We start from the raw sequence: 25546 nt of genomic DNA on the forward strand, positions 1-25546 counted from the left end.
TTTCAGAAGTAGTCAGGTTAAAGATAATACAGGTACCAAAGGTACTAATGAGTCTTACCTCATTAACTGCCCTTGGATCACAGTTTGACTCTGAATTTACCAGGAGAAATTTACTTAATTACAAAACTGGAACATTGAATCATATGAACACCTATGGTGATCTACTCTACTCCTCGGTATCCACTTGAGGAGGCAGCTGACTGCAGAAATAAGGTGTTACCTAAAGGAAAATAAAACCCCTCAAAGTACTTACTTTTCTGCTTAAACGATTGATAATAATTTGATTTGATATATAAGTTAGGTTCAACATTGCCAGGCACAAAGAAGTTGAATTTGAATTATTCTGTGGAGAAAACAAAAATATATCACCCATAGCCATGATGTGCAAAATCTAAATACATTGGTTGCTTACTGGTTTTAGGTACTAGGACATTAAGGATTTTGGGGGATTATACTATTAAGAGAGGAAAACCATTGGTGGTTGCAGTTTCAAGTCAAGACTACAGAGTTTCTCTGGATAAACAAACAAAATACTATGACCTCATTATTTCCAGCAACTGAGCTATATCATACAATCTTGGAATTAAAACAGAAATACAGGTTTTCAGGGGGAAAAACAATGGTGAACTAGATGTTTGGACAAAAAATTACAAACGACATATCTGAAGGTCTGCAAGGATGAGACTGGGAATGATGAATCTGTATGATATGTACACCACAGAGGTAGTGCATCAGGAATAAATGCATACTTGCTGAGCTACATTGGGGTGAATAAAACAGAAGATATTGAATACAAGAGGAAGACAAATCTGAACGTCACAAACACATTGTCTTCATATCAGTCATACTGAGCTTCTGAAATTAACTTCCATTACATGAAACCTGAAACCAAACTTTGCAGTGGACATTTATATAGACATCAAATGACCTTGCCTTCACAGGAGAGACTGGAGTTAAGAAGAGTTTTGAAAAGTCTCACAAGAAACGAGCTTTTCATGACAAAAGCCAACCCACACTACCCCATCAGACAGGATCCCCATTAGGCTGTCTCTCTCTCTCCTGTGTCAGAAACTTGGAAAGCACAGGATGGCATTCCTACAGTCTTTTATGGCTCTGAAGATGGGTGTTTCCAGCCCACATTTGTCCATATGAACATAGATAAAAATCCTGCATGGAAAGAGACTGTTGGTGTACTGGTACAACTGTGGTGGTATTGGTAATAAGACAGCACTCACAAAAGTGACTAATGATGTACATCCACTAAATCTCTCATCAACTTGTCCATATTACACAAACCACAGGATAACATGGACCCACCTCTCATCTTCCAGCTGTTTCACTATGTATTTGCAGCCAGGTGTTAGAGTGTTATACAAGTCCTAAGTATTGTGAAATGCAAGCACAATTCATAGATATTGCACAGAAGTGAATAATAACTACAATATAAAGTATTATTATGCTCTTGCCTTTCAGATACATCTTATTAGCAGTACCAAACACCTTTTGTTAGCTGATAAATGTTAGTTACCATTCTACAGTCAAGGACATGGATGGTTATAGTTTCATCTGGAGTTTGACTAACAATGTAGGATGCTTCTTTGAATAAAGCCAAATGATTTCCATCATAGGTTACAATGCTCAAATCAGAGAAAATGGTGCAACGACCTAAGGAAAAAAAATAAATGTATTTTTAACTTACTTTAGAATTCCAGTAAATCTTACAAAATATGAAGATAAGCCAATAAATTTTATACAATGAACAAGCCTATTAAGAGATTCCTATATGCAGCACATATTTTCACATATTTGATACTGGTGCATCTTTCTAAATGGACAGCAGAATCAAATCCTGCATATTTTCAGAGGAGCAACATGCAGACCTCTGCAATCAGCTACTTCCTTACAGTTCTTGCCAACAAAGGCTTGCAATTCTTAGAAATTCCAAAGAAAAATCATGTGTGACAGCAGATCATGCCAGATCCATAGTTCACCTGTAGTCTTATTCCCAAGATGAAAAGCTTCATTTTTCCTCATTCTTATTGCTAAAGCTTTTGTATTTCAGTGGGCTTGGAGCTTTACTCCAAGTAATTTCACACTCTAAAGCCTAAGCAGAAGTGCCAATTGCTAACAGAGTCTCCAGACTGCTAACAGAAGTAGTCAACACTCTAGGAAATCTTTTCATCCTGAAGTAGTTAAGAATAGAACCAAAGAAACCTGTATTGATTAGGTGGCCCCTGATTAGAGAGATAACAAGAATTGTCTATGAATATAAAACTACAATTATAAATCTCCTTCAACAATGAATTACCAAAAAAATGTGCACCTTCTACTTCTATGCTGTGTATAGAAATGTCAGTTCTTACCCTTCTTACACATGCATTAAACTGTTACCTGAATGCACTTCAAAAGTACTGCAGAATTAAAACTTACATGCACATTCCCACTTTGGGCAGCATTTGTCACCATTTGTTTGAGTAGCAAATCCTAAAACTCCACAGCTGGGTTGAGTAGCATTGTATGGGCAGTTCTGTGACTTGTTAACCTGGATCAGCTGTCCATCCAAGCAAATGTGTTTTATGCACTCATTCTCTGTGATTGGCTAAGGCAGATTCAATAAAAGACAGAGGTTACCATTCATACCAAGTTAGTATCACAATATTGTATTGTTTTTGTTGAAAAAGGGATTCACATTCTTCAGGCACAGAATACTTATTGATCCCCTGATGCTGATGGAAGCTACAAGCAAAGAGTATCTTTGAAAACCGACCATTCTGAGGATAGATTAACTGTTGTCCTATAGTAAAGTTGAGAACAGCACTACTGACTTTTTAACTTTACAATGAAAAAAGTTGAGAAGGGAAAAATATGGAAGGAAACAAGCAGGAATGGTAACAGGGATGTCTAGAAATATGTGCTTAAAAGAGGACAACGAGACAAAACACTGACACTGGACAGTATGAAACACCTTTTTTTGTCAAAAACCCCATTCTTGTAATAGTCATACCCAGGAAACTGACGTCTGAAAGCCAGTCTAGTACAACATTTTGAAAAAAATGTTATGTATAATGAAGTTACCCAAGGTTTGAGATATAATGGATAACATAATCAGGCTCCTTTGTTTGATACAGGTATTTTAAGTCCTAAAGATCAAGGCATGGCTCACAATTTTATTTTTTAATCCGTGTCTAGAAATAACTAAGGCATGTTCCAAAGCAGGCAGGTAATTATTTATATCTACTCACTGTACAAGTTTGAAGAGTTGCTGTTTCTTGAGGCAACATAAAAGGTGATGCTGCAGCTCCTGCCATGGCTTCAGCTATTGCCAGTCCATCAGAAAATGTAGTGAAGGCACGAAGTGGTTTGGTAGATGAAATAAATGAGGAAATTGATGGAGCTGCTGCTGTGTCATTTGGATGATCAGGTATCATTAACAGTGAACTCACAGAAGGTGTTTGCATCTCAGATGTTACTTCAAATTTTGAAGTTTTAGTACTGACTGATGATGGAGCTATAGAAGAAAACACTTTTGATTCAGCAGGTGAACGTGCAGTGGACAGAACTGAAGTTGTGTTTGTGAAATACGGAGGGTAAAATGTCTGAGGTGTAATAGTAACACCCTGAGTAAGGACAGACTGGAATCCTGCTGTTAATTCTGACTCTTCAGACTTAACTGTGTCGAGGGGCATGGCTCCTTTTGCTTCTGAAGTAACAGAAGGAGAGCTGGAGATGGGCTCTGTGACTGCTGCTGCTCTGTCTGAAGCTGCTGATGCAGTACTGAGGTTCTGTCCAGCACTGCTAATCACTGGAGAGGCTGAAGCTGCAGCAGATGAATGGGGCTCAGAGGGCAAGGCTGTCCTTGGTAGGATCACAGAGCTGTGGGTGGTGGATGAAGGTGTGATCTGCTCAGGCAACACCACAGCTTCCTCTGTGCCACTTTCCCTTGATGTGGAGCCCAACGCAACAGGAACTTCTGTTGTTCCTAGTGGCAAAACCATTGAAGAGGTTGACTCAGAATCCAGTGAAGGTGATGCTTCAAGTGTTTGTCTTGAATCAAGGGATTTAGTAAATGAGGCCTGATGTGTAAATTTTAGATCTGTAGCTGTCTTTTGAGTGGAAAATGAAGGAAACAGTTCTTTTTTAATTGTTGCTGAAGAAGAGGAAGTGGCAAGCACTTCTGGTGAGAAAGGGGGAAATTTGGTGCCAAAAATCAAGTCAGCTGTTGCTCTAGCTGGGACTGTAGGCTGCAAAACAGAAGTTCTTGTTACAAGTGGCTGTGTGACTGCATCAGTTAAATGCAAATATTTTTGAGTCGGTAAAACAACTTTGGTAGGACCTACTGAGGTAGGTAACACACTTGAATGAGTGCCTTCAGGTAGTGAGGTCTTTAAGGAAGTCAGTTCTGCTGTAGCTTCAGTTGTGCTAAAGACAGGTTGTGGCTGACCAGGGGATTGTGTTAGAGATTCTGCAGGATACTGGTGAACTTGGCTTGTCAGTGAAGGTTCAGAGGTCTGATGACCAAGTTCTGTAGTCTTCTGAGCAGAATAAGGTGGTATAACAGTGGTCCTAGTGGTTGGTACCAAAGGTTTAGCTCCTGAAGACGTCTGCAAGGAGAAGGGGCCTGCTGAAGATGAAGACAGGGATGGCTGAGCTGCAGCTGCTGGAATTTTCACTGCTTCTGTTATACTCTGGACTGCAGGTTTTAATGCTGTAGAAACCATTTTAGTTTCTACTGAATATTTTGGTGTGGTTGTTACTTCTGGTAGCAGTTGTGTTAAAGGTGAATAAACTAATTTATCTCCTAGATGCTGAGAGGTGGAGAAAGTGTAAGAAGGCTTTGTTTCTGGAAGTGCAACAGAAGGGGACAGAGAGGATTTTTCTTTGCCTGTCATTGTTTTTTTGGTTGTTATGAGCTGACTGCTGAATTCAGAGGTTGGGGAGAATGTGACATCAGTGATACTCACTAGTAATTTTTCATCTGCTACTGTTGTTATTGAACTTGATTGTTCTAATACAGAAGATAAAATAGAGAAAGTGGGGACTGGAGAGGTCTTTTCTGTTGTTAACATAATTTCTTGGATAGTTGTTCTAGGATATAAAGAGGTTATTTCAGGGGATGTACTCATGGGACTGAGAGTTGTCAGCAATGCCTCTTTTCCATCTGGGGGTAGTGAAGGAAGAGAAATGTTTAAAGAAATCAGAGAACCTGATGGTGAAAAAGACAAAGCAGACGGTTTTCCAGTAGAGATGGTAGTAATACTTCCTACTTGTGATTTATCAGGCTGTGTTGTCAACAATGTGGTTTCAATCCCACTAAGAACAGCAGGTGGAGATCCAGTGACGGATGCTCTTTGAGGTGATTCCTTTTCTGTAGCTACAAAAGGAGCTGTGGTGGTTTCTTTGGTTTTCATTGCTGATGTCGTAACACTACCTGGATATGCTGGACTGCTTGTCTTCACTGTACTTGAAACCAGAGCTGACTCATATTCAGTAGATATTTTTCCAGAAAACAAAGTTGACTTTGTTGCTATTTCAAGAGGGGATGTTCTTTTGGATGTTACCTTAACAGACAAAGGTGTCGCACTGCTAGTCTCAGCCATGACAGGATATTTAGTGTATGATGTAGTCAGGAACTCAGTTGTGTTTAGAACCGTGTGTAAGGGATATCCTGTAGTTGAAACAGTTTTAAATGTTTTTTTTAATTCACCTGAAGCTGGAGAAGCAGGAGTAGGAGCAGACACTGCAGGTGTCTTTGTAGAAAGAATGAAGGATTTTTCAGTACTAGAGCTAGGATGTGGTGAATAGGGAGGTAAATGGGAACTTGACATATGCTCCACATGAGATGTTATTTTTGGAATTTCCTTTATATGAGTTGTAAATGACAACAAAGTTGTTTCTGATGATCTCTCTTGGGTTTGTAGAGTTGTCATCTTTGGACCTGGAGTTGTAGTGAAAAGAACCTCTGGAGTACCAGTCAGGTGTTGAACCATTCCAAGAGGAGGTTCTGTAGTTGTCTTTCCTACTGAAACAGGTGGCGTGGATGTTGGTGAAAATGTAGTCTTCACACTCTGTTTGGTTAAAACAGCTGCTGTTCTTGCTGAGGCTGAAGACACTGGCTTTAACAAAGATGAAGTAGTGAGTATAGGAGAAAATGATGTCACTGTAACATTAGCTACTGTGGTAAAAGACTGTTCTATGCTTATTTTTGTCCCTTCTGAAGCTCCTGTTAAGTTTACTGGTGGTGTATATGAAGGCACTTCCAGAGGTGATGTAGGAAGCTGTGGCACATAGGCAGTAGTTTTTTCTGTTATGGATTCAAATGAACTGGGTGTAAATGTTGTGAGTCCTTCTGGCTTTACTTGTGCTTCTTTCGTGGGAAGTGTTCTTGTGGCCATTTCTGATAACTCCGTTATTTTAGTTTTGACTGGCATTTCTGTTGTTGTTAGTATAAGTGGTGCCCCAGTAAAAACAGAAGTAGCAATTGGTTTTCTCTCTGGTTCTGCTCTTGTGGTCACTGCAGGTGTAGCAGTTGCTGTCTGAGGTTCTGTAGCCCTAAGCAGTTTAGTGGAGCCACTACTGATCAGCTGTATCCTTGTGGAAGCTTCTGAACTGACAGCAGAGGGAAACAAAGGAGAAATGTCAACAGAAGCAGACAAGCTTACATTAGATTTCCTTGTCCCAGTCATTGCTGTAGTGCTTCTCCCAGAAGTAATTTCTGTTGACTGTGAAGAAATAGTCAGTGATAAAGTTTTGGCTGGAAGCGTTTTATTGGATGTAGTAGCCAAAAACTGCAGTTTCTCTGTAGTTGCTGTGAGTTGCAATTTTGCAGCAAGTGTTGTTTCCCTGTCCTTTGCTTCAGGTACAGGAAATGAAGTTGCCTCTTCACGTATCACTGACAAACTTGCACTTGGTGTTAAATGGGGAACTGCTGGGGTTTGAGTGCTGAGAAGCAAAGGTGGGCTGTCATCTGCAGGTTCAATGCCTGAAAGCAGACACAAGAAAACAGGCTGAAATTCATTACTAATTATAGTGACGGAGCCACCAGAGTTCTAGGTTAACTCATATAACTGATCTTTTCAATAGCCTTTAAACTTCTAAAACTCAAAGACAAATTTAAAAATAAATTAAACAAATAATTTGCTTGACATCTAATGTTACTGAAATGTTTTATGAATAAAGAATATCTTTCTTAGTTTAAAATTTGTCTCATATTTTTGAGGAATTAAATTATTTTAACTAAAATCTATGTTTAGTGAGTTCAAGGTTCACATAACTAAGGTCACAGTTACACAAATGTAGGCACTGATATTTGAAATTATGACTAAAGAACTAATTAATTATTAAGCTAAGTCTCACGATACGATACAAGTAAGTTTTCAAACATACAGTCTTCAAAATACACGCATCTTTGAGTGATTTCATCCAGCAACATGTTGAGAGGACAGGCAGGGATGCATCCTTCCACTCTAAAAGAAAAACAATCAGTATTAACTAGTTGAATAGCATCTTCCGGATCAAGCATTCATTTTCAGGGAAAGAATCTATACATAAAGTATGTTTAAGCAGACAGTCTGGTACACCTCAGTGTACTCCTTCAAAATGTCATTGCCATGGCTTCCACTCCCACTCAGATCTAAGGGAAAGCATGAACTCTATGACACTCAGCTTTTGAAATGAACAGTCACAGATTCAAGAGTGAATAAGAAATACCCAATATTTTTACATGTCAAAATCTGAGTGTCAAGTTTTACCCGATTTAGCACAAATTTCACTTCACAGGAAAGAGCAAGGCCAGATATAGCTGTTGCAGTGACATAATGGAAAAGCAAGGGCACAACTGTTTGAAACAAAGTTGTGATAACCTTTCCTCATTAATACTCTGTAATACTCCCAAAATGAAAGTTACAAATATAGCAGTCATTCCAGAACCTGACAGTACACCAAAGGCTTACATGTCATGTTTGTGTGGCTACAGCAGCAGGTTTTATTCCATTTCTTTCATCTTTCACTTACCTCCTTACCCAAGAATATAGTCCAGATATGTTAAGTGTACATTTGGACCCTTGTACTCCTATTATCTTGCTTAAGTGTCTTGCCTAAATTACACACTTTTCCATAAAAATACAAACACTTACTTTGGTACTGTCTGACAGTTTTTTCCCAAAGGGTCCCTGCATGTTTTGAAGCAAGGGCTTGTGCAGGCATCATAACGCCATTCACAAGTAGAACGGGACAGAAGATTAAATTTGACATCTGAAAAACAACAAAGATCTGTTACTCCTGTATTCCTTTAAGCACTCACAGATACATATCACTAAGAGGCATGCCTTACATTTGCTGTAGCATCTACAAACAGTGTTTATTGAAAGACTTTCAAGCCACATAATAGGAACACAAATTTAAATGCATTCCAGCCTTCCCCCACCTCCACGCAGAACAGATCCCCAGCACAATGGTGGATTAGCCCAGTGGCTCTTCCAACACCTGCAAGATTTACATGATATATCTGGATATCACTCCCTGCACTATAACAGCCCACCCCAGCTCTTCCAGCAGCAGCTAGGGCAGGGCAGTGATATTTACTGTACAATCATGCCTGCAGAAGACAACCATCATCATATAAGAATCCCCTCTAAACTGGTAAACCTGAGCTCCAAGCAATATCGTTCACAGCCTGGAAAGAGAAACTGCTCTCAAACAATGTTTACATTAAACATCAGAAAGAAAATGCTAACTACTTGGAAAGAATTTCCATTTTTGTGTTTTGAAGTATTTTTTAAGTTTTCCTGATCTTTGCTTGACTGAGATACAAGGAGTAGCTCTTTTATGTCTTTTTGAAGACAGTAAAATTTTCCAAGAAGATATTGAGAAATTTTTATTCCTGTAATTTAGGGAATCTGCATTTATAATTAATTATCTCTGTCATTATTAACCATTAATGTCTTCTCTTAAAATACAAATAATTCTCTTAAAAAATAGAAATCTAACTCAGACAAAAGTTGGATTTCTATTTTTTAAGAGAATTATTTGTATTTTAAGATAAAGGGTGTGTATGTTGCCATCTAGTGTTACCCCTTCTACATCTCATTTTATACAGGAATGTAATTTGTCACTGCTTTTAAACACGCAATTCTTATGACAGTAAAATATGGATTTATTATGTTCTCATAAGAAGTTAAGTACATGTGACTGAATTCTTCTGTGACCCCTTCCAATGACACCAATATAAGTTACATAAATCCAATGGAGGAAGGGGATTTTTGCCATACATTTTGGTGACTGATGTATGAGGACTTGTATTCATGGACTCACTGAGTGATAAAGTTGAAGGACAAAAGAAAACACATAGCAGAAATACAAGGTTTAAGATAGATATATCTTAAAAGAAGATATATGGCAGAAAGACAAAACATATCAGAGACCTGTTGGCACAGGCAATCACCAAAATTAGTGATAACAGTAAATAAATCCAAGTTGAATCTAGGAAATCACCTTCATTAGTCTACCATAGATTAAGTAAGGAGACAAATCCATAACTTTCCACTCTGGCCACAGAACTCGCCATTAACCACAGAGTAAGTTTCAAACACAATAAAAGTACAAGCTTGCAGAAGACACACTGTAACCTGATGAAGAATGACAGTTTCTCAATTTAGAAGGGTGGCCATGAATTAACACTTCCAAGTGCTGGGATTAACATACCATCTCCCATTCTCCAAATGAACTTTGACTTTTATGAAATGATAGCCACATTTTCCTCAAGATTTCCTACAGCTTAGGCTCTCAGAGTTTGGTGGTGTTGCATACTTTGGAAATATTTAGGGTGAATTTCTACATAAATGCATAGCATTTGTTGAGTCTTTCATAAATGCTGCTTTCAATCAAGAACGCTTGTTCACAAATTTTTTCTCTACTTCTACAAAAATAACTATGGACAACAGAATAATTTGTGAACCAGGTTATAAAAAATTGCTTTCAAAGAGCTATAAAACCAATGGGCATTTAATTTTCCAGTCAAGGAATTTTTAGGGAATGGAGTATGCCAGGCCAAGCTCTACTGCTGTTTTTTAGTGTGCAAACTACATTAAAGAGCACACCAAATAACCACACCAAGAGTTGAGTATTTGTATGAATTGTTTTCCTTTGTCTCAGAAAGTTCTCAGGATGTCTCTGTAAACCCATAATGTATTATGATATTTGTGCTTATTTATGAATTGTGGGAAAATTCTTTAGAGTATTAAGAAAACACCAGTTCAATAATTCATCATATTAAGAGTTTTCACTATTGTCAACCTAACTTCTGGAATGCCCAAGCATCCCAAGGATCAGGCCACTGTACAACAAAACAAAACAAAAAACAACACAAAAACACCTGCTCTGCACTGGTGCAGCCTCACCTCACCTCAAGCCCTGTGTGCAGTTTTGGTCACCACAATACAAAAAAAGGACATTCAGCTGCTAGAGAGTGCCCAAAGGAGCAATGAAGACGGTGAAGGGCCTTGAGGGGAAGCCACATGAGGAGTGGCTGAGGTCACTTGGTCTGTTCAGCCACCTCCACCACATGCTTCCCATTTTTTTAATACTTAAATTCCCCTTCCAGCAAGCAGTAACACGAGCTTACTGCAGCCTGAGCAGCAGCAGAGCTCCCTCACCACAGAACAATGATTCGCAGTTTACAGACAATGAATCAAGCCTCTCGTTCCAGGCATGTGTTCCTCAAAAGGATTCGTCATGGCATCTGGAGAAAGCCATGTGTCTCCTTGTCAAGTCTACCAGCATTTGTCTCCTGTTGGGTGACACAGCAAATCCTTCCCAAAATGGTGACTGATGTCCTGGGTGACAGTAGCTTTTAATAGATTAAAAGATATTCCCCAGCTCCTCTGCTTTCACACCTTCCTGAACACTGGAGAAGTGTTTTCTTCCCTGTAATTTATGATTTTCTTCTTCATGGCTTTCAAAAATTAAACTGGGATGACAACAGCAGTAGCTACCATTTAATGAAGTTTTTTACTGTTTTATCACTGACAGACCACGAGGTTCTACTGAGCCACAACCACCTTTCTTAGTAACTTGGCCACATCTTTTTGTCAGTTGGCAATTCTTACTGTTCACAAGTTCCCGACCTTAATTTTCTATGCTGACTTTTATGTCACAGGGACAAAATCTGCCATTGTTAGAACCTCTGTAATATGAATAATTCCAAGTTATGCTCAAAAAATGGCTATTTACTTAAAAATAAATCCTAAAATTTGAAATGTTCCAGTGTTAATAAAAGATTGTATTTAAAATAAACATCTAAAAAATAATTTAAAAAATCAAGTATTTGGATTTTCATTCTTACCTGACGCTTTTTTGATTTTTTTGCTACTTTAACACAATTTTTTTTTTTAATCTAGCAGGCACAAAAATTGCTTTAGAATTAGTTCTATTTATAATGGAGGCAAAACTCTGCTTGGTAACTTAGATTGCCTGTCTCCTCAGTTACAAGTTTAGAAACATGAAACCCTATCTACCCACTTAACACACACAAACGAGTAACAAACCCTGCTCATGACTTCTAAGTTTCTGCAATGAGAAATGTAAGCAAATATCACTGGAAAAACTAAACTTTGTGCCCAGCCAAAACATCACTGGAAGCAAAGTCCAATTACCTACCTCTCATCTACGTATGGTTCAGTTTACTATTACAATGTTAACACAACTCTTTAATCTCCTCCTATTTATTCAGCCAAAAATGGTAGGTCAAATGTTTGTGGAAAAACAAGGAAAAGAAAAGATGGAAAGATAGAAAAGACGGAAAAAAGGAAAGATGCTATTGTACAGAAACCTCTGACTGCAGGAGCTATGAGGCAGATGTGTTCAGTGGCACACAAGGGATTTGCAGGTACAGCAGCAGTTGCTCAGCATTTTCCAGCCCCATGTCACGATCTTTTGGGCCAACAAAGCACACGAGTTCAAATTAAACTCAACAGCAACTCATTATGAGTGAATCAGGACACTCCAGAAAATTAATTCTGTTAATGGAAGTGGATAAGAGTAAATTGATGTTAAAACAGTCAGTAGTATCATGTGCAAAACTGACTTAAGGTAAAAAGATAGTTTTGTAAAAAACTTTTTCATTAAAATGAATTTGATTTTCAGTTTTGCACCATGTTTCTGAATGTGACTGAGTTAATTAAAATACCAAGATTAGAAGTGCCCTGTATCAAACATAAACATTGAAAAATGCCTCTGTGCAGTGGGCCTATACTCAGTGCATCTTGATATTTTAATTTTAGCTGAAAATTCTCTCTAAAACAGGCTTTGTATTTACAGCAAGTTAGCTATTACAGCATGTAACCAGCATTATTAAATACTCTGTTGCAGAATGTATATGGGGCAAGTCGCATTTTCATAACAAACAAAAATAACTCATAGTGATCCTAAATGGGTGACAATTATATGAATGATAAAAGATGACCAGTTTGAGCATATTGTTTTTAAAAAGGGTAAGAAAACAGCAGCTATATCCATAAAAAGGTAATTAATTCCCTACATACACTGATTTCCCAGCAATCTCAAATGGGAATTGATGGCTCTTACATGACACCTTTGTGTTTGTTCATCTCGTAAGAGTAAGGGTATTCTTTCTTTTGACTGAATGCATACCCATTTGTTTGCCAGCAAAAAAAACTCCTGAATAGAATGCAAAAATATATTTTCTTGTGAAAAAGTACACACTACACATCAAAATTCAGTTTTCTACTCAATTTCGTCAAATGTTTGTGCGAACAAGACAGCAGAAAAATGAAGCATAATGAAAATAACCCAATTTTAAAGCTGAAGTGACTTCTCATGGCCAACACTTCCCAGCCTTGGTGTATCCCAACGTGACAATATTTATTGCGATGAAACTGGAAAAAGTGACTCGTCAGCTGACTTTAAACAGACATGTGTCTACTGCTTTGGTGAGCAGGTCACTTAAAATTCTTCCTTTTGAATGTGCGTCACAGAGCACGAAGAAGTCTCATGAGGAACTTTCTGGCCAAGGGGATTTACTGGGCCTATTATTCTGCTCCTGATATTTATCCTCTGATTCCGCAGGAATAGCTGCTCCCGGTTCAAGAGTTTCTGATCTAATATGCAAAGCATTTACAATAGTCAGCAGGAAACCCAATACGCCTTTGCCTGCGCACTCTGGAGCTGGTGTAACTTTTCCATTAACTTAAACAAATGCTGCTGTATTTTTAGACCATGTAATTACCCTACATCAGCAGGCTGGCCCTTGTGAAAGTACACTGGAGAAAGATTGGAGCCCTATGCTCCTCTGCTTATAAAACTCTGAAACCCAAGCCCTCGGATGTGGTGATTAATGAAATACCTCTTGATCATTTGATCTGATCCCACTTGCTGAGGTAAATTGTTTTAGTTTTCCATTGGCATAAATAGGATTTTTCGGTATAATGACTGGAGGGTAAAGACTTCACATTTGAAAAGACATACCATTCTGTGTTAATGGACGACCACTGAGAATTGGAACATGCTTTAACCTTCTTCATTCCTCCCTCAAAGATAAAAGACTAAGGAGATATTTTTGTTATGTCCCAAAAAAGTGCCTTGCTTGAAACGCTGTACGAACATCCCGGTAATAGCATTAGCCCTCTAATTCTGCCGCTCAAAAACCTCAACAGCTCTGTGATTACAAGCATTTGTCAAGAGGCAACAGGCATTTGGCAATGACAAAATCTGTCATTTTTCTGGAGTTGGAGTGTGCCAGTCAACAGCTGCATTAGGCTGTCAGCGTAATGTACTGCAAAACATCGGCAGATTCACAATGACACCATTAACACTTTAATTCAGTGTTTTGATAACAAGAAGCTCCACGAGCCATACAGTTGGCCTCTTCTGTCACAGAAATCAGAGGTTGCTTCAGGTTTGCCTGTGCCACAATTCAACACAGTTGTTGTAAAACATGGCCAGGCCATGCTTTACTTGATACAATATTTCTTTTTTTAATCTTTGCTTGTAAAACACATTTCAGTTTCAGAGAATGAACAATTGATTTTAAAACATAGTATTGCCAGGAACACTTATTTATTTCTGCTAAATAAATAAATAAATAGTTAACGGATTTAAAACTTCAGTACAATAAAAAAGTTTTAGAACAAAATCACTTGCAGTGATTTTGGAATTATATATACTACACTTGGTTTCAGCAAGTAATTGTTGTCACTGAATTTCATAAATGAATAGGTTTGATGTGTCTAATGTGTTAAGGCAAGTGAAAGCTAAAGCAAAGAGTAGTTACAGGAATTATCTGCTTTGCTTTATTTTATATGCCAATATAACTTCTTTCCTGTTTTTCCTGACCTCCAAGGCTACCTTCATTTCAGTGCAGGGTTCCACTTGTTTAAGAATATGTAAAAACTGTAATCCTTATTATTTCTTTTCCCTACTGATATTTAAAAAAAAAAAAAAAACAAAAACAAAAAACAAAAACAATCCCACCCTCAAAAAACCACAAAAACCAAAACCCACAGAAATGGAAATATCTTAAATTAATTTCTTTTTGTGTGTGTGGTTTTGTCATCAGCTCTTGTAGGAGTAACATCTGCAGCCAGCTCCTATGAATGGATCCTCAGAGTGAATATCTTCATTTCTGATCCTAATGTCTCAGTGGAATGTAACTATTATGGGAATGGGAATCTCACAGGTAGGTAAAAACACCCTCTGTTTTATACTCAAAAGCTGTATCTGTTCAAGAAACATTAGCGAAATGAACATCTGTGTCCCCAAGAAGGGGTGAACACCCCCAGCTAGATGATGACAGAAAGTGGTCAACATCCCAACAGACACAGCATCTCTGAGTGGGTAGATGGATAAAAACCAAGGCATTTTTCAGGAGAAAATGAGCTTTGAAAGGTGTAGCCTACAGGACATGTCTTTAGCACTGGATGGTATTACTCCTGAGGAGGCCACAAGGTTAACAATGAGAATTCACTGTACAGAAATCTCTCTCTTGGCAGCAGGCAAAGGAGAGAAAATATTGTCCACACACCTTAAATTTTAGAGGTCTGTTCTTTTCTATTCCCTTTGTGAATCCATTATTTATGAGTATGAATGTTCTACTCCTAAAGAAATTTCTTACCACCTCCACAGCAAGTATTGCCCAGAAAATATCCATTAGGATATGTACTTCCAAATCCGTTTGGCAAAGAAAAAAAATTGTGTGTTAGGCTATTTAATGGCTTTTCACAAGAAAACAGAATCTCATCTTCACTACAATGCTCAGGGAAAAGTATTTTGAGCCTGGAGGTCCCAGAGTTCCCACAGTTTCCGGTAATGTAGGGTAGAGGTAAGCAATCTCATCACCTCTGAAAAGAACAACACCATTTCGCCTGGATTTGCACAGGGAGAAAACTGCTGCTCACAACATTCAAGTATATTTACCTACCTACAAGTTTAAAAAGGGTTGACAGTCTAAACTCCTCTGAATGATGGTACTTCAAAAGCTCAACTGAAGAGGCTGAAATGTGGATGAAGAATCCTGGTTTTGCAAATGACTCAAAGGAACTGTACCCTGACAGCCACGTATTCTTGTGGATGACAAACGTAGACCTGTTGTGAAAATCTTCCGATTTTTTCCATTTAGAAACAACAAGAGTATTATTGGAGACCAGCTGAAGAAAATAATTTGGTCTGTCAGCTGTTTCAAAAGAAATTAAGCTGGAATCTGAAAAAAACAAAACAGGAGAGCACACAGAACTTATTTACTGATACCTGCACAATAAACTGTACCACTACTGACTCTAGTAGCATGAGGAATGAAGATTGACTTTGGCCTTACCAGTGAAAACAGCCTGAATCTTGTAAGAAAATACACTATGTATGGATTGCAGAGTGCTAGATTGTGATGATGATTAAGTTTTCTAAATACTCTACAGATTCCAACAGGAATACAAAGAGACTGAGACATTTGCCCACACCAGGATAAAGGAATACAGCCCTGCAGTCAAAGCAAAACTTAATTCACAGTCTTTACTAAGCCAGTTGTTTAATAAAAACTTTAACTCCATCTAACTAGGTTTAAATTAACATTTGCCATCAGAAATTAATAGCTTAAAAGCTTAGCCTTTCATTAAAAATAAATTAAAACACTGTATTTTGCATTCAGCTCTCTAGCTCTCCCTCTAAGAATGTTACAGCAAAGTCTTTTTTCTGGCAAATGTTCCCTCATGATACCTTACCCTGAAGTACTTCTGATTTCAAGCAGCCAATTGCAGGGCATCAGATCTTGAGCCTGTTACAGGCATCTGTTGCTCACAGAATTACTTCATTCTATTTTGTTGTAAACTCTGCTAGTCTCTTGAAAACAGCCATTAATCTACTGTAAAATCAACTAACCCTCCAGGACTGGGTAGCATTTCTTAAAAAAAATGCTTAGAAAACAAATGATCTCTATTAAAAGGATATATTATCGCATTCTGGCATAACGCTTCTGGAAGACCACCTTGTTTTCTGAGCATAAAAGCTTCAGATAATCTGAAAAATCTAGCAGTACTAGTGAATGCCTTTTTATAAACTGTCTGTAGCAAGCAGCTCTTTGATAAGTAACAAAGGACAGTCAGTGTGATTTTTAACACCTGCTGTACAGCCAATCAGTGCATTAATGCCACAAACTCTCCATTACCCAGGAATGCCTGAAACTGGTAAGACATGCATTTTGATGAAGTACCAGAGTCATGAATCTCCTGTAATGATACATCATATTGATTGTACAGATTCCTCATGACCAAATGATGAAATGCCATTTGCTCAAACTGGACCATAAGGCAAAAATTCTATTTGCCAGGTTAAATTCTGAGCAAGAGATTTTTATAGGGGAACAGAACAGTAGGGATGACCTCCCCTTTCCAAACATAAATTGAACACAATGTACAAGTGCCTCAAAACTATGACTAATAAAAGAAATCTATCCCCAGCTATTCTGTTACATGAGCTCTTGTGTCAGTTCTACAGACAGCAGCATTAGTAATCAAAGACTTATAACTTTTTAAGTGATACAAAGCCACCTTCAGGCTATCCAAGGAGCTCACCAGGGGACTCTGGTCAATAAAACCATTGATACCCAAATCTCTGTGGGCATTAAAGCTGTGTATGCAGAGAACTTCAGCATTTAATTAATGTCACAAATCCTGGATACACTCTTGTAGGCTTTCTACACATGTCTGAAAGTGTGCAACATATCTTTCTTCTAAAGAAGAAGGAAGTTTCCTTCAGGGGAAACTTAAATTGGGACCCAAAGGAGACAGATTTGCGGCACTCACCCTTACAGAGCCCAGTCGGTGCCAAAGTGCATCTCTGTGTGTGTGGGCAGACAATGAGGGATGATGGCAGAGCAAGGCAAGTGGGGAGCACTTTCCTTGCAACATTTCTCTCCCATTCTTTCCCAGTTCCACCAGAAGAGAGGTAAAGGGAGCAACACACAGGTTACTGGGCTGCAATACCAGGTTGGTGCTTCTGAAGGCTGGGGTGTGGGGAGGCAGCTGCTTTTCAACTGCTTACAAATGTACAATATAAAACCCACCAAAGGAAATTTTGGCAGACATTAAAGTGCATGTTGAACTGACTGGTAAAGCAAGAATTTTTTTGACCCAGGTTTATTCTTAAAGACAAGGGCAGAGTTTGCTCTGTCTTACTTAAGATGCTAGGTTATTATGACTTTACCATGTGCTTTGGGTTTATAAAGTCCTGAAGTCAGCATAAAGCTCACTACATGCCCAGGAACAATATCATCTTCTTTCACAGGGAAAACAATGCCGTCCACCAATTTTGCTGCTATTACAAATTTTCCATCCAAATAGCTGACCAGTTTGTATGGGCCTTTTCCCAGAGCTGTGGAGAAAAAAAACAATTATTTTTCATGTCATGTGTCACAAATGCTTGAGCTCTAAGCAGTAGGGCAGAGCACATGAAAAAAACCACATCTCACCACTCTGCAAATAGATCTAGGTGCCGTGCACTAAACTTGAAAGAAAACTAAAACAAACCTTTTTAGAAAATACATATTCTGAAAACTATCAAGAATACCTACTTGCAATTTTCAAGATTCATTATCAGCTGCTCCTTTTTGTCCCTCTCATCTGCTTTAGTTTCATAATCATTTTATTGAAGTTAGCTGGCCCCTTGGTTATTTGATTTAGGATCCTTCTAAACTATTTATTTGTATGGTTGAACTGATTATACACTTCTTATTACTTTTTAAAATCTATTTTATTAATGTCCAAAGCATGAGGCATATTGCAGAGAATAAAAGTTTGTTGTCAACAAGCGTCAAGAAACACCTTCAACAGTGAGATACAAACATAACCACTGTGAAATAAGACAGGAAGAAATCAGCATCACAAGCACATAATGGTCATAATTTTATCTATAAGTAAAAAAAGCCAATAATATGCAAATGTATTTTAAAACCACACCTTCTCATTTACATAAAACTTGACTTCAGAAAAATAGTTTAGTATTTATTTTCAAATGTTTGAAACTATTTTTGTTAAGTTCTCTGTTAAAATTAGGCCTTTTATGCCTCACCTGAGCAGTTCACCTCATTACCATTAGCGAGGACATGGCAAGCATACACCTGAGATAGCTGCAGTTATCAGCTGGCAAGTTAATAGCATTGACTCTTAAAATCTGTTCCAACAGGTAAAAATTTTGGACTGCAATTTGCAGCTTGCCTTCATACTCTGGTTCTCCAAAACCTTAACACTTATTAAGAGTTTTGAAATCCTAAGGATGATACATTATAAGCAGAGCTTTAGATTCTAAAGGCATGAAAAAGAAGCCAGTTAGGACACAAGTCCATGCTCACCTAAACATGTACAAAATACCTGTTTACCTTCAGTGCAGGGAGTTGAAAAAACCTGTTTTAAATTACTACTTAAAACATCCACTGCTAAGGGAATATCCTTATATGTTTAAGTATCCCATCTCAGGCCCATCCAAAAGTTGAGAGACCACAGCCACCAGCTGAGGATTTCCCTTGACCTAAGACAAAAGGCCTCTGCTTCTTGTAGGACTAGAATTATTTCACTCTGGATTCATACAAAGTTACATACAGAAAACTTCTTTCTGGTCTAAGACAATTTCGTAACCTTCCCATCTCCAAAACAAAGTAATCCTGGGTCATCCTACTCTAAGTTATGTAGACAAGAAAATCGTCAGCATGGAGATCTTTTTTTTTTTTTTTTTGTCCGCTGACAGCTCTGGAACATTCTATGTTGAATATTGATGAGCAGGATTAGCAAAGAGCACAAAAATACAAAGAAAGAAGTTTACAATAACCATGTTTATTTCAAGGCTGGTCATATGCACAAATCTCCACTATTTCCACTAATTTCTGTCAGTGAGAATTCAGTAACAAATAAAGGAAATAACACACTTTAAAAGTATGTGTTATCATCTAGCTTCACTATCACCACAGATGTTAGAAGCACTGCACTTCAGTCTACATGCACTGACCTTGTCTATTATCAGACTGTATTTTTATGAAAAAAAAAAAAAAAAAAAAAAAAACCACCAAAAAGAAAACTTAAAACCTTTGATCACCTCTTATATTCAACTATCCTTTATTTAAACTAGTTGAAAGTCTTAAATGGTGCTTTAGATAAAATGCCCATGAATTAGTGATTTGACTCCACTCAAAATCTTTTCAGGAGTCAGTGTATGAGAAAAGACACATTTATTGGCCATATTCTTTGGGACTGGAACAGAGCATAAGTCTTTCCTAATTTAACTTTGTCCCTTTCTGAAACCTTTCCAGGACTGAGCTGCTGCAATATTGATCAGAAGACCAAAATACTCCACGTCATGTGGGTAGACAGGCTTCTAGATGAGCTTGATAAGGAGTTACAGCATAAATAGCAGGAGCCCTGACCCCTCCTCACACCAGACTGCCTTGTGTGCCACATCTGACTGTGCAGACAGGGGCAGGGTGATGTAGAAATAGTCTGGATATGGGTTCCAGGGCTAACACAGCCCTACTTCACCCAGAGCAGGTTCAAGGGATGGTCCAGCACCTTCCCCAGGGTTTGCACCCCTCACTGACAGCCACTCCAATGCAGCAGCAATGCTGGCTGCTCAGGAACTCGAGGCCAGGACAGACAGACCTAAAAGGAGTGTTGTTCCCCTCTGGGGACAAACAGTTGTCATAGCTTAACAGCTACCTCCCTCTGAAGGCTGCTCAGGAGCCTGTGAGTGATTTAACAATCTGCTGGGCTCTGCTCAGCTTTGAACTGCACCTTAGCAAGTAGTGCCACTAGCACTCTTCAGCTGATATTCCATTAATTAATTAATTAATTAATTGTTGATTCATCACCCATCAATGCAAAGAAAATTAGTTAGACATATGTTCTTGGAAGATGTCCAGGAACTATGAAATTAAAAGCCTTTAAAAAAGCAAAATGAAGCAGCAAAACCATCTTGACTAGTTAAATCTAACATTCACAAACGTTTCCAGTAATACAATTGTTTTTACAATTTGCTAATTGTAAAAACCTCATTTACAAAGATACTAAAACTTAAATTAAAAAAACCCCAAGATTCCATTGATATTTTTTCACTTCCTCTAGAACTTACCTTTGTTGAAATATTCACAATCATAAGCTAAAAAAAGAAAAAAAAAATGCATTTACAGGCATTCTATAGATAAACAGGTTTTCTATTCCCCTTCACGATTAAGACGTGAGCCAAATGCTTGGCCACATTACGTCATACACAAACATGTATTAAAATTATTGCCTAATATTTACTGTACTTTAGATAAAACACTAATTTAAACTACACAGATGTGTATAAAGCATTGCTTCCCAGCAGGAAATACCAAGCTCACATACCTACAGCTGTCTTTTTGTGACCTCTAGCGGCTATGACTGAGCTTCACACAGAAACACACCTTTTCCATCAAAAGTTAAGAGCAACCCTCTCACTCTGAGGCCAGTTTGCTGTGCGACCCTGAGCAAGCTGCACACACTGTCTGTACAACTGCAAAGTTAGAAAAATGCTTTCTTTGCATCTCCCCTTCTTTTATGGCATCTTTGGGGAAAGGATAGCCTTCTGCTAGGCATTTCCACTAAGTGTTAGAGAAAAGGGTCTCAGATTTTTTTTTTGTAAATTCTAAGGACTGTTGGAGAGGAATCCTAAGGTAATGACTCTGCCCAGCTTAAAAACTAACTTGTTTTTCTTTAGAAGACCTTTATATTTCACACTTGCTCTGGGGGCTCTAATAAGGCACTTATGTTTACTAGATCTTATTAAGAAGTGAAGTTCTCCTGAAGATGGAAATCCATTGAGCTGTTAACGTGGCACTTTTGGTTTGAAGGATGCATGCTGTATCCTAAATATAGACTTCCCATGACTTCTCCTTTCACGTCATAGGACAAAGGGTTTAAAAGTAGAAAAGTATCCCTCACAACAAAGAAAAAGCTCATAAACCAGCTAAATCAGAATGAAATTGGAGTGAGAGGCACCAGTGAGGCTTAGATTCAATTCATGGCCCCAGGTCAGCTGGTGTGACTGATTTTTCAGGTCTGTCTGCCACGGATGCAGGGCAGGGGCAGCCCTTGGCAGTGCTGGTTAACCAAACTTACGGCACACTCTGGGAGACCTCCAGTCCACAGCAACTCCGTGCTGGCAGCACTGATGGGCATATGCTGAGACACTGGTACAGAAACACTCACAGTCACCACCTTGGGTACAGCCACAAGTGTCTGTCAAGCAGTTGGAGTAAAACCAGGTGACGTCGATCTGGAAATGAAATTATCACTTATCAAAAACATCCCTACAGGAACTGCCAGCCAACACCTCGACACAAAGCTATGGCTCTTCCAGAAGGCAATATATCCAGCTTGGAAGAACTAAAGATTTCACTCTCAATGCTTCCTGAAACATGAGAAAAAATGTTCATTGGGACACACCATAAAATCTTGTCCAACACTTAGTAACACAAATCAATGACGCATTAAGAACAGGCACATTAAGATATTGACGTGGACTTGTGTTTTATATTGTTTCATAATATTTAAGCCCTAAAAAAACATGAAAAACTGTGAAATAAAAGACTAAACTGATCAGTAAAACTAAATCAGTTTTACCGATTTTACTAAATCAGTAAAACTCATAAATTTTAAGGAAGTCAGATACACATAAAATGTAAGAAATCAAAGTAGACAGAAAGCTCTTCTTTATGTGTGAGTAGTTAATATTCTCTTCATATTATCAGGCAATTTGACACAAGAATTTGTCCTTTTTCTTACAGTATCTTCGAGTCTTGTCTTAAGTTACAAAATTTCCAAGAAAACTGTCAATGCTAATTTTCTTACTGAAATGTTACACATTCTACATGGATCTACATTTGAGTAAGTTTTCTAGGAATGAGTTCTCTCCATCTGACACTGCCCCTTTAATACATTTATTTATATCTGCATGAAAAATGTGCATGCCATGTAACACATTTCATTAAAAGCAAGTGGTTATGCTTACACAAGCAATACTTGTGATTAAAAAGAAAATATCCCAAATTAGGTGTATTTTTGTCTTCATTAATAACAAAGAGCTTCATGTTGAAGAGTAACATTTCCCTCTGGTACTATGTTCGCTGTCACTTGTTTATATACAGGACTACAACTCACCACTGGGTGGCAAGCTTCAAATGCTTCACTTAGCAGTATCCCACATTCCTTCTTGGCAAATGGCTCTCTAAGGGGGTTCAAACTGCATGGATTTCGAATATCAGAGCTGTCAACACACTAAACAGGGAAGCAAAATGAAGGGGAGAAATCTTTTTCATAACCAGTTTGTGTTTTGAACTTGCAAAGCATATTTTTGTGATTTTTATTTTTTAGGGAGATGCAAAACGTGAAACAAATGCGTAATTTACAAAACTAAAGCAGGACTAACATATAGAATTAAAATCCAATGCTAATGAAGAAGAAATGGAAAATTACACTATCTGAAGAAACATTCCACTGGTCTGAAAGCAGCAGAAAAACATACATACTTATGGGTCTAATCAGAGGTACCAGAGAGGCATATAGAATGTTTTTTCTTTCCATTGCTATGGTTCTACAGTTAAATGTTTCCCAGCTATGAAAAATCAGTTAAACTGTCAACACAGTCTAAAGTGAACTCAAAATTCTTCCCTTATACAGAAATCCCACTACTTTACTGTTCAAATGTAATAAAAAATATTCAAAATATTGTTACAGCATTTTCTTTTCTCTCTAAACACTCTGCAGCAAAAACATTATTATTTTCTTTAACAGATTATGAAATATTTAAGAACCACTGATATTGTCATTTGTATTGCTGCCTGACTGGTTCTTTCAGGAATGAATTTCTGATTTCATTCAAAATTCATTAAGATTGTCTAACAGCAAAAACATCTGCTAGTAAGCATATTCTCTTTTTGCCATGTACCTCCACAGCTGTCCAACTGTTTCCAAACTCTTGTGAGTTCGTTAATTCAAAATTATCTGGAGTCCTCAGTTCATTTACTGTCTTCAAATCAAAATTTCCACACAATCCAGTCAATTCCCCCTGAGAAAAAAGTATATACACACACACACATATATACACATATATATAAAGGTATTTTCTCAAGATGAAATGCTGTCAGTCATGACCATTTTCAAAACTTGCATCTTCAGCTGTTTAATTATGAATTTGTCACATTTTGATCATTTTTCAGCTAAATTTCAATCAAAATAGTTCAGCTTTTCAGTCAGAAGAATTCAGTAACAAAGCTATGGAGGATATTTTATTTTGGCAATGTCATTATTATGCCCTTTCAGTTATGTATCCCCAAGCCTTTGAAAAATGAGATCTTTTTGTTCAGAAAAGGGTGCTGTTAGCCAGTTATGTGTTTTTTTAAGCCTCAGCCAAACAGCATCTGCTTCAGTCATGTAAGGAATGAGTACTGAAGGAAAACTTTGCCCCAGAGATATTTGTCTCTGTTGTTACAGAAGTTATACAGAAAAGAGTAACTAAAAATGTCAATGAAAATATTAATTCTCATTTATCTATGTAGCTGAATGCTTCTTTAATGTATTTCTGACAGTCGATTCTCTGAATAATTATGTCTCATTTAACAAAACTTACATAAACACCTCAAAGAAATGGCAATAAGAGTGTTCACTTCCACCTACCTGCCACTGATGCCCCATCTGCACATGAACTGTTGTTCTCTGATCCCAAAGAATGGTGATATGTTCATCAGGAAAATGAACAACAGTGAAAAATCCAGCTTTCCATAACTGCATTTTTTGTAGGCCATCTATGTAACTAGATAAACTCTGTTCAAAATAAAACAAGGGCGCTTATAATGGAAATAGTATCTTCATAATATGTTCACTTTAGAGGAAATGAAAAAACTAAATAAAATTAACAACATGGTTCTCAGACACGTCCAAAAACAGACAGAAGGCCACAGAGGGGAAAAATGCTTAAGCAAAAGGGGCCTGGATTTTGAATGTGAACTGTATTATATTTTTATCATTTTCCAATTTTAAAAGTTGATTTTATATCGAATTTATAGGATCGGTAATGGACTGAAGATTAAAATGCTAATGGTTCATCTGGGAAGTAAGTGAGTAGTCTTAAGGCTCCTGATTATGATTTTCACTTACAGTCACATGCTTTTTTTGAATATGAATAGGTAAAAATATGCATGAAGCAGCCTCTGGAAATAAGGAATTGTCCAAATATCTCCCTAGATCACAACCTTATTTACAGAAAGCATTTTTCTCTCAATCCACTAACAATCAGGCTGCAATTTATTTGTAGCATGGACTAAGATGACTGGTTTAATGATACAAACTTCCTTTCTATAGTCAGTCTATAAACTGTAAATAGTACCATTTATACTACAATTATTAATATACTAAAATACTAAACGTTTACAGAATAGAGTTTGCAGTTTGGACAGAACAAAAAAATGAAATTCAGGCTGTGAGGATATACTCCACAGGGCCTGTAATTTGTTCGGATTTTTTAACTGTATAGAATTACTCCTCCTGTACATTCCAGACCTCTCTAAGCTCTTAGTTCTAGTGGAATTAATAGCAAAACTCCCACTGACCTCAAAACACTTGTAATTCCTCCTAAGATATTAAACAGGAATTAAGTCTAAACAAAAGAGCTACAATTATCTCCTCTAACATTTTTGTCAAATGCACACAAAATTTTGTTTAAGGTTTCCATTGAACAATCCAGGAATGTGATCAGCATTCACTGTAAAGATATTTACACCTCTGCTACTGAAGTGGCACAGTAAGTTTTTGGTTATGAATGGAAGAAACACCCAGAGAAGCACATGTGCTAGTTTTTGACCAGCAGTAAGAAATAAAACTTACTGGATTCCCAGTCTCATCGTCAAATACTAAAAGAGATTTTCCAACATTAATGAAAACATTTTTTCTGCAAATGATTCCAGTACTAAAGCAGTCAACATTCTCTATAATGACAGAAAGACTGGTTGAAGAAATACCCTGAAGAAAAAAAAAGTCAAATTTTA

At 37.6% G+C, this 25546-nt stretch overlaps 1 protein-coding gene across 1 annotated transcript in view; it reads right to left on the reverse strand.

Moving 5' to 3' along the window:
- The window catches only part of OTOG (otogelin), a 93308-nt gene that overhangs the window by 20875 nt on the left and 46887 nt on the right, over nucleotides 1-25546 (reverse strand). The window contains exons 25-38 of the mRNA XM_064425307.1: nucleotides 25386-25520; nucleotides 24180-24326; nucleotides 23452-23571; nucleotides 22665-22781; nucleotides 21624-21780; nucleotides 20614-20640; nucleotides 17704-17871; nucleotides 15431-15709; nucleotides 8133-8250; nucleotides 7384-7463; nucleotides 3243-6979; nucleotides 2431-2599; nucleotides 1529-1665; nucleotides 254-343 (exon numbers count right to left, since the gene is read on the reverse strand). Of these exons, the coding sequence (XP_064281377.1) occupies nucleotides 254-343; nucleotides 1529-1665; nucleotides 2431-2599; nucleotides 3243-6979; nucleotides 7384-7463; nucleotides 8133-8250; nucleotides 15431-15709; nucleotides 17704-17871; nucleotides 20614-20640; nucleotides 21624-21780; nucleotides 22665-22781; nucleotides 23452-23571; nucleotides 24180-24326; nucleotides 25386-25520 (5481 nt within the window). The remainder of the gene's footprint in view (nucleotides 1-253; nucleotides 344-1528; nucleotides 1666-2430; nucleotides 2600-3242; nucleotides 6980-7383; nucleotides 7464-8132; nucleotides 8251-15430; nucleotides 15710-17703; nucleotides 17872-20613; nucleotides 20641-21623; nucleotides 21781-22664; nucleotides 22782-23451; nucleotides 23572-24179; nucleotides 24327-25385; nucleotides 25521-25546) is intronic.

The sequence above is a fragment of the Passer domesticus genome, chromosome 6 (genome assembly GCF_036417665.1).
Source record: "Passer domesticus isolate bPasDom1 chromosome 6, bPasDom1.hap1, whole genome shotgun sequence".
Taxonomy (NCBI): Eukaryota; Metazoa; Chordata; class Aves; order Passeriformes; family Passeridae; genus Passer; species Passer domesticus.